The sequence below is a fragment of the Centrocercus urophasianus genome, unplaced genomic scaffold, assembly GCF_019232065.1.
Source record: "Centrocercus urophasianus isolate 14NV4802_14NV808 unplaced genomic scaffold, USGS_Curo_1.0 seq_35, whole genome shotgun sequence".
NCBI lineage: Eukaryota > Metazoa > Chordata > Aves > Galliformes > Phasianidae > Centrocercus > Centrocercus urophasianus.
In genome coordinates this window covers 8,269,110-8,278,396 of record NW_024884922.1, presented here as the reverse complement: position 1 = coordinate 8,278,396, position 9,287 = coordinate 8,269,110, and the positions used below count along the sequence as shown (strand labels likewise).

Sequence of the window (9,287 nt, the reverse complement as noted above, 5' to 3'; positions counted from 1 at the left end):
CACTGCTATGTACCAACAGCAGCCCAGGCTGCCCAGAGCCACATCCAGCCTGGCCTTGAATGCCTGCAGGGATGGGGCATCCACAGCCTCCTTGGGCAACCTGTGCCAGTGCCTTACCACCTTCTGAGTGAAAAATTTCCTCCTCATATCAAACCTAAGCCTCCCCTTCTCAGTTTAAGACCATTCCCCCTTGTCTTATCACCGTCCACCCTCACAAACAGCCGTTCCGCCTCCTGTCTATGCGCTCCCTTCAAGTGCTGGAAGGCCACAATGAGGTCTCCCTGCAGCCTTCTCTTCTCCAAGCTAAACACTCCCAGTTCCCTCAACCTTTCCTCGTAGTTACGTGCTCCAGCCCTCCGACCATCTTAGTGCCCTCCTCCTGCCCCGCTCCAAGAGCTCCACGCAATCCTGCGCCTGCAGCCTCCCAGGCGTTACTCCACTTCACCGCTGTGTCCGGGCCTCTCAGCCCAGCTCAGTGCTCGTCCCACACCTCAGCACCCGACCCAGGCCCGGCTGCAGGTCCGTCACAGCCCCTCCCTCCCGATCCGACACGTGACTGCCAGGCTCGCGCCCGCCGCCGTCGCGGCGCCTCCCCCCGCACGGAACCCGTCCGGCCGGTCTGGCGGCAGGCGGAGCGGCGGCCGTCGGGGCACGAGCGGTCGCTCAGCGGGCGTGGGGGCCGGGAGCCGCGCACAGGTGGTGCGGGCAGGCGGTGCCGAAACTCGGGGCGGGGGCCGGGTTGGTGCCCGTCGGCCTAGGCGAGGCGTCCTGCGCTTTGCGTTGCGGTGAGGTGTGCGGGAGCGCGGCCGGACCTGGGGCTGGGGGCGGCGGGGAGGGAGGGCGAAGCAAGGAGTCTAGCTTCGAGGTCTGGGCAAATCATTTTGTTGTGGTCTTTCTTTCCTTCTTTCCTTCCTTCTTTCTTTCTTTCTTTCTGTCTGTCTGTCTTTCAGGACACCCGAGCCTGAAGGCCGTGTGTTTTGTTGTTGTGCCGTTTAAAAAACGTGAATGCCTGCACTTGCTCGCTTAGGAACGCCGTGCGAGGCGATGCGGAGCCGTGTCCTGAAGCCGGACGTCGACCCGGCTGCCGACCCGGCCGCGCCGCTCGCTCTCTGAGCTGCGCACCGAGGGAAGGACGGGGTGTGCTGCGGATCCCGCTGCCTGCACCGCGGCTGTGAGTCGGTTTCCTTCCTCGTGTGTGTTCTTGAGGAAAACACTCTTGGTGGTTGTGGGTAATTATCCGTTAGTTCGTGTTTGTTCAGCCTTTAGAGCAGTTACAGGAGTCCATGTTAAGAAACTGTCGTGGTTCTGTAGCAGAGTGCTGGAGGTTACTCGTGAGGCTGAAACAGCTGCCCAGAGAGGCTGTGGATGCCCCGTCCCAAAAGATGCTCAAGGCCAGGTTGGATGGGGCCCTGGGCAGCCTGGTCTGGTATGAAATATGGAGGTGGTGGCCCTGCGTGTGGCAGGGGGTTGGAGATTCGTGATCCTTGAGGTCCCTCCCAACCCGGGCTGTTCTGTGAGGCTCATCAGGCTGCTGGCAGATGGAAAAAGCTTCTGACTGACACAAATCTGCATCTCAGCCCTACTGTCTGCTGCTTTGTTTCCATAGCATCCCTCCTCCGGAGGCCTAAGTACAGCGATGTTAAATGGACTGGCGCACGAGGTGTCCTTCCACTGAGTGAATGTCAGCAGAGACACTGAAACTGCAGGCACAGCATGTGCTGCTCCTGGCAGTAACTGTACTGCCTTTGCTCAGTGCGTGGCAGGCAGCGGGTGCTGCAGCTGCAGGGAGCCCAAGGGCTGGGCATGTTGGTGGGGCTGCTAACAGACTTCATTGCCATGTGTTCCTTAACTCTCTAATTGTCTCTAGATAATGTGGGTTTAATTCCCTGCTTAAGGTGTCCTTGTAAGCTCAGATTTACTCGCAGTTTTCTGCTTGGATCTGTTTGGTTCTGTTTTATTTGGCTTTCTTTTCTGAGACTGATTCGAACATTGAGGGGTGTTTGGTCTGTGTTTTTCTCCACCCGTCTCCGCATTGATATTACTGAAGATCACCTCAGAGTATGGTTGCTTCTGCATCTGACCCAAACCTGTGTTTGTCCCTTTGTTAATCTTTAGGTAATGCAAAGCAGTGCCCTGTAACTTGTTCTCTTCATTCAGAGCCTCTGAATATTCCAGTCCCTTGGCTTGCAATTTGTGATGTTGAATTCAACAAGCCACTTGCTTGCTTCTCATTGAAGTCCTCTATTTAAATTAGCTAGAGTTAATTTTCCATCTTCTTTTGTTGCTGTGGCTTTTATTTTAATGTCACTGGTGTTCGTACTGGGCTTGACAGGTAATGAGCTACCCGTATTTAGATACTGGGAGAGGTTTGATTGATTTTGTTTTCATTGTGAGGGGTTTTGATGTTCTTCCTTGGCAGTTTCTTTTACCTGGCCTCTGCTAAATGAGGTGCTTTGTTTAGACGTAATTGAATGCAGGATATTAGCCGGGAGCTCCTGAAACCCAACCCTGGCTCTGTCTGTGACTTACCATGTGGCCTTGGGCAAATCTCTTACCCTCTGTGACCTGTGCTTGTTGGGGTGAAGGATGTGGTTCCTGCCTTGTCCGCTGCAGACTGAAGGTTCAGGACCTTCAGGCTCTCAGGCCCGTTTGCAAGTACTCAGGGACAGTGCACTGCTTCTGCATCTCCATTTTTTGCCAAGCTCATGAAGTTATTCTGTGACTTAGAGTGATCCGTTTAGTGCTGTGTTGTATTGTTGTTTTTCTCATCTATTCTTAGAACCAAAAATATGTATTTCCATCTGACCAGCAGATTAAAGCAGACTGGGCAAACTTGTGCATGCCTTTGTCTATAGGCTGGTGCAGAGTGATGTGCAGGAAGGAGCAAAGAAAAAGTGTGGAAGGGTGAGCACTGGCGAGAAAGCAGTGTAAGCAAATCCGAGGACAGCACCAGGACAGTTGCTGAAGTGTCTTTGTGAGGGAGAGAAGAGGAGGTAGCATGAATGGCCTGGAGATCTGATCAGAAATAGTGCTTTTTTTGTCCAACAGCTCCCTCAGGCCATGCTGCCTGCTGAGCAGGCCAGGAGAGTTCCCAGCTTTGATGGTGATGGGAAAGGTGCAGTAGCTGTGATCTGCAACTGCGATCTGTAGCGGGAAGTAACTTGTACGGTTTAAAATGCCTGCTGGTTTTGATGGAGAGGTGAAACACCTGAGAAAATAACTGTTTAAGTTTCCAAAACGTCTTCCAAAACAGTTCATATATGCACAAAAATAATTATTTCTTCCTTTATTAATCTAAACCATGTAGTTTTATACCATGAACCGTGGGAGGAAGTTTAATAATCTGTGTAAAATCCAGGTGGAAACCCTCGCAGAGTACTCTTAAGGCTACAGCTTGAACAAAGGTTGCCTCCTTTATTATCATTTGCAAAGATAACTTGGCATGACTTGGACTTTAGGAGAAGGAAAGTCCATGTCTGTTAATGAAAAATCCTAGTGCAGATAATGGGTAAAATTAGCGTTTTGTTTCTGTAAGTGCCCTCATCTTCAGCCATCATTGCTTGGCCTCAGACAGTCGGGACTGTGAGCTGTGGATCTGTCTGCTGTCAGCTTCCAGTTTTCAGTAAGTGTCAAATTAATCCCTTCCTTCTGTAGAGTCCTTTTGGCTCATAGCGATAATTTATTTATGTTAGAATATTCTTTGTGTTCATTGTCACACGTTCAGTAATTTTGTGATTCACTGATCCTTGCGGTTGAAAAAATTTGGTGAAATATGTTTTTGGAAACACCTGTTTTAGTGAGTGGTTGCCCTTGGTGACTTTATCCTGGAGCTAAGAGTGGAAGGGAAGGCAGGTGAGGAGAAGTTAGTTACTGGATTGTAACCATCTTAAATCTGTGTTCTTGTGGTGGATGTCAGTGCTGATGTTACTGTTCGCTGTCAGTGTGCTGATGATGCAAGGTGCCTCCACTATGGTAATGTTTGAGGGAAAAGGAAATAATCTGCTATTCGGATGAAGTTCTCAGTATCTTCTGCACAAGTTGTGGCCAAAAATTGCCTGAAATTATCTTTTTTAGAAATATTTCCTGTGAGATGAGATTAGTATTGTGAATCAAAATATACATAATGTATATTTTGCAGTGTTTGTATGTCTGTTCGTATACATGTGTGTGTGTAAAATCTGAGTCTGGGTGAGTGACAGAAGTAGGTGACCTAAACAACCTGACTCAAATGAGACACCGCTCGCAAAACAGGTTTCTCAAGGTTTTGCAGTGATGGTCTGGTTCTCTGAAAGAGCTGCCTTAACCTTTTCAGTTCTGCTGTGCCACGGAGGTGAGCTCAGAATTGCCAGGTGTGACATGTGTTCTGATGAGCTGGGATCTGTGATGTGGAGGTGTTGCTGCACCACATGTATTTTTCCCTTAGCCACATTTAATCATTTGAATTAGGATGGGAAGTCTGAGTCACCTCCTGTTAAGCCTGTGTTGGCACTGCCCAAGTACAGCAGGTTTCGAGGTGGCAACTTTTTTCAGGATCACCATGCACAGGAAGAGAGTGGGAGCTCTGATAGACCAGCAAGTCGCTGCTTGTTTCCTGCACTCTGATGGAGCAGCTTGAAAGTAAGTAAATAGGAGCACCTATTTTCCCAGGACAGATATTCAGCCGTTTTGTTTCCTGAAACTGTGCTGAGAGCTGGTGTGTGTCTGCTAGCTCAGGTGCTGAGGAGCCAATTGCCTGTGATGTCTGGGCAGAGTCTGCTGCTCTACTGTGCCAGGCACCAAGCCCCATGGTTTATGACAGTCAGAGAGAACTCTTAGGCTGACGTCAAGGTCGTATAACATATATGATGTGTTCTGAATTATAAGCCGTGTTTGTTTGTTTGTTTTTCCTTAGTGCAACATTTGTTTGATTAACCTTGAAGAGCTGAGGCCTCGGGTTTCTAAGTGCATTTGAGAATTTCCAACTAAACTGAATCCTAGGTAATGTTTCTAGGTGTGGAACTTTAAGCTTTTAATAAACTGCTCACATCCTCCTCTATCTTGCGTGTGTCATAACATATGCAGTTAAGATAAATATTATTAAGGTATAGGAAACCAAAGAGGACATTGTCTACTGAGCCTTTATATATCCAAACAAGGAAGAAGCAGTTGGGGTTTGAAGGGTGGGACAGTCTTGCACAATGGGGCCATTAGGTGGTGGAATTCAGAATCCTGACAGGAGGAAGCAAGGCAAGTCACAGAATCATTAAGGTTGGAAAAGGTCACCAAGAGAAACCATCAGCCCATCCCCACCATGCCTACTGCCATGTCCCCAGGTGCCATGTCTCCACGGTTCTTGAACATCTCCAGGGATGGTGACTCAGTGACTTCCCTGAGCAGCCTGTGCTAGTGCCTCACCACTCAAGTCCACAGTCCTGGATATCAGGAGAGCAAGGATCTGCTTGGAAGTGTTCCATGGGGCACGGTCGTGGAGAGGAGAGTTCAGATTTGTTGTCTGGTTTCCAAGGATCTCCTCCTCCCGGAGCAGGAAGTCAGGCTGGTGTGGCTGGGATGTACATAGATCAACAAGGAACTGCTGCCAAAATTCAGACACAAAAAGGACACATACAGAAAGATGAAAACAGACAGATGATGTGGGAAGAACAATAGAGATACTATTTGAGCATTCTCAGAAAGGGTTGGGAAAGCCAAAGCCTGCCTGGAGACTGCCTCAGGTGAAAAGAACTGTACCTGCAGTCACAGGTGAATTAAAATAGTTATGTAAACTGCTGATATTGCCTTTCTCCAAAGTATTTCAAAATGGAACTCTACCAACATTCCAGTATTCCGTGAGGATACATAAGGAAGTTAGTACATTTCAGAACGATGACTGTTTGTTCTGATTGGGAAACATCATTCCTCCCATGTATGTCATTTTGGGGATATTCAATTATTTTAATGCAGTCATTCCCTGAAGTAAGTCCAGCTGTTCTGTATCAAGTAGATGCACAGATAGATGGCCTTGTGGCTGCAGGCCTTGAGCTCATTCAGTTGATGCTTAGAAGAGCTTGGAGTGATGGTTATTGTCCTATTTGTGCTGTTAATACTCTTTTAAGTAAAGGCTTTTCCTTACAGTGTCATTAAGGAGGTTGTTCATTAGATACGTTGTGTGCTTGTTCAAAAACTTGTCTACCTATTTTGAGCAGTATGTCATCCATCTCACATTTTGGAAGCAAATCTAGTTTTGTTATTAGCCTATTATCTTGCAGAATCTCTTCTTACAGGTAGATTAGTTCAACAATATATTTTTAATGAGGGGTGATACTCTATTAAAGCATTTGGCTGGAATCCCTGCAGTGAGGATAGAAATGCAATATCCTGCCATTGAAAGACTCCAGTTCTCAGTGCTGCTTTATGATAGCTAAATAGTGGGCTGCAGGAGGATTACCCAGACCCATGCTATCCCTTAACAGAATCATAGAATCCTTAAGGCTGGAAAAGATATCTAAGGTCACCTAGTCCAACCCCATCCCGCTCCCACCATGCCCACTAAGCCATGTACCCAATTGCTTTATATCCACACATACATGCTGTAATGACCCCTTCTCTGCTGGCAGGGTGCCCCTGGCAGTTCAGTTGTTTGGGGATGCAGAAGGAAGGCAATCCCATTCAGTTTCCCTTGGACAGGCCATCGGACTGGTAGCATCATGGCGTGTTTTAGGTGATTCCATTTAGCTGTGCATTTATAAAAGAAATGCAGCGTGGTGGTTTGGGTTTATTTTATACATCTAGGTCTTTTCATGATTATTTAATTAATTAATCAGTTGAGTAAAGATTAATAGGCTGAAGACTCTGTGTGTCAGGTGTGTGAACTTGTTTTGCCTTAGCTTGAGAGCAGTTCAAAGATCCAGTGGTGCTTTTAGTTCTGAGGACCATATACGTAAGATTTTTCAGCTGTTCCCTGCATTCTGTTCCACACACAAGGTGTTAATATTGCAGTGTCTGTGACTGCTTCTCTGCAAGTCTCAGTGAGGAGCAGCTGAGGGAACTGTGGTTGCTCAGTCTATGAGTCTCATGAGTTCTGTAAGTCCGAGAGTATTTAGAACAGGCAATTAGAAGTTTCACGTTGCATGTCCCATGTGTTAGTGACCAGGTGTAATGTCCCAGCTAATGGTATTGGTGAGTGGCTCCTAGCAGCACGTGTGGTTTTATAAGAAGCTGTGTCCATCCGTCCATTCTGATCTGGTGCCTGTAGGCTTGGTTTTAATTTTAAGCTGGCTGTTCCGAAGCATTCTCTCGTGTGCTGCTGCTCAGAAGTGCATCGTGCTTTGGGCTGCCAGCCCACGGTCGTGTCATTTGAGCAGCATATTAAGTGCACATTTAATATTTATGTCTCTCATAAGAGATATTAAGGAAGGGAGGCAATTCTGCTCTGTAAAAACGGAAACCAAAGCGGTTACCAGCAGGGTTTGGTGTCAGCCCCAGTGATTGCTGTTGGCTGGCTTTGCTGACAGCAGTGTGGAGATAGAGCGACACAGCCTTGCATGTGCTGAGGTGACACTGGGCTGTGGGGACCCAGGGGAGGCTGGCTGGGGCTGGCAGGCTTCCTGAGCTCCAGGAGGCAGCCCCTTCTTCTGCTTGGATTTTTCAATCACATCAGTCTTTTCAGAAGTGTTGATCTTCCAAAACAAGTAACTGAAGCTTGAGTACAACAAAGTTTGGAAATTGCGTGGCTAGAAATGAACAGTACACATCATGGGGGCAATCTGAACTGTTGTACCAGGTCAGTCATTAAAATGCCGGGACACTAAGTGAAGCAGTGAATAGGCCAACTGTCAGTGTAGAGCTCCCTAGGAATTGTACAGGTGGCTGTTTGTGGGAGGATGTGGGTTGAAGTTACAAGTGAGAGTTGGTTGCTGGGTTCAGTTTACAGCCAGTTGGATGCTGTCAGCTGCAGCAAGCAGCTGAAGGTGTGGAAGTGATCTCAGTGACCTAAAAATGCTGAAGAAGGCTAGGGCCCAGCTCCTGCACCCCTCTGATCTTGATGCTGCTGCAGATGTGGGTGGCGTGGCTTCTGAGAGCTGGATGTTCCCAGGCTAGCTTGTTTCTGCATCCCATTAAAGATGTCCTGTATCATGACTGTAAGATCTTCCTGGTCTGCTGTGTTGTGTGTGTGTAATTAAATACAGCACAGTTCTGTGCCCTCAGCTACTCCAGGGGAACTAGTTTCAAATTTGTTTTTTTGCTAAACATTATTGGCAAATAAACTTTGTCAATACCTGTTTTGTTAGCTCTGCTTCTAAAGCTTTACAAAATGCCTGCAGGGCACTGGCAGCATGAGTTTGGAACGGGACTCGGAGACCACCTTTGATGAGGATTCCCAACCTAATGACGAAGTGGTGCCGTACAGTGATGATGACACAGAGGATGAGCTAGACAGCCAGCAGCCTGCCGTTGAAGCAGAGCAAAACCAAATCAACAGGAGCACCAAGGAGAGCCAAGAGCCACTGAAAAAAGGTACTACTCTGATGGAAACTTGCTTTGGGTAGCGAGTAGTACTGAAGCCAGAAGCAAGCCACATGTGGATCCATCTTCTCTTTGTAATTTGTATGTTAGATAGGATTTGGACTGGTTTAGAATCACAGAATGGCTCAGATTGGAAGGGGCCTTAAACATCTTCTTCAAGGTTCCAAAGATCATCTAGCTTACCCAAAAGGAGGAGCGATTGGTGGCAATTCAATCTAATAAATATCTGTATGAAAATCAACTGAACTCGAGTCTGCATCTAGAATTCTGTGCCACTACCTGGTGCATAACAGTAATGATCTGCCTTGTATCCTCACGTTAATTAAGGTGGATCCTAGAAGTGCATGGCCTGCAGTCCAAGAACTGCTTGAGCAGAGCTTCGCTTACTTGCCTTCTCCATAACCTGAAAATTGAAAAAGCATAACACAGTTATTTCTATTTGATTGTTGGTTTTCTTAGTTTTCTAAACAACTTCAGAATAGAAATGGATGGTTTCCTAGGAAATGCTTTTGAGACTTTTTCCCTCGGGAGGCTATGTATCAATTCCAGCTTTAAAATGCCAAATATTGAAGGTAGCAGATCTAAGCAAGCTTGCTGGGTAGCTTTGTAAGTGATTCTGTAAGATTGTTGTCCAAAACTTCAGAAGGCTGCTGCTGACATCTCTTGTATAGTTTTATTAAATTTGCTGCATACTGTAATTCATATTCCTGAGTTTTCAAGCAAGCAATGAAAACTTATGGCTGAGCACATCAAATTTTTACTTGTGATTGTTCATGAAAACACGC

The 9,287-nt window shown here is 47.0% G+C and overlaps 1 protein-coding gene across 11 annotated transcripts in view; it reads left to right on the top strand.

The window, feature by feature from the left end:
* Window positions 1-725: 725 nt before the first annotated feature.
* The window catches only part of ATP8B1 (ATPase phospholipid transporting 8B1), a 32,915-nt gene continuing 24,353 nt past the window's right edge, over window positions 726-9,287 (top strand). The window contains exons 1-4 of one of the 11 annotated variants that reach the window (XM_042831217.1): window positions 3,359-3,622; window positions 4,531-4,617; window positions 4,892-4,977; window positions 8,301-8,493. In XM_042831217.1, coding sequence (XP_042687151.1) covers window positions 8,313-8,493 — 181 coding nt within the window. In that variant the 5' untranslated portion in view covers window positions 3,359-3,622; window positions 4,531-4,617; window positions 4,892-4,977; window positions 8,301-8,312. Of the gene's footprint in view, window positions 786-842; window positions 1,172-1,211; window positions 1,230-3,352; window positions 3,623-4,530; window positions 4,618-4,891; window positions 4,978-8,300; window positions 8,494-9,287 lie in introns of those variants that run through there. The other 10 variants (XM_042831216.1, XM_042831218.1, XM_042831220.1 and 7 more) reach the window with 10 other exon arrangements.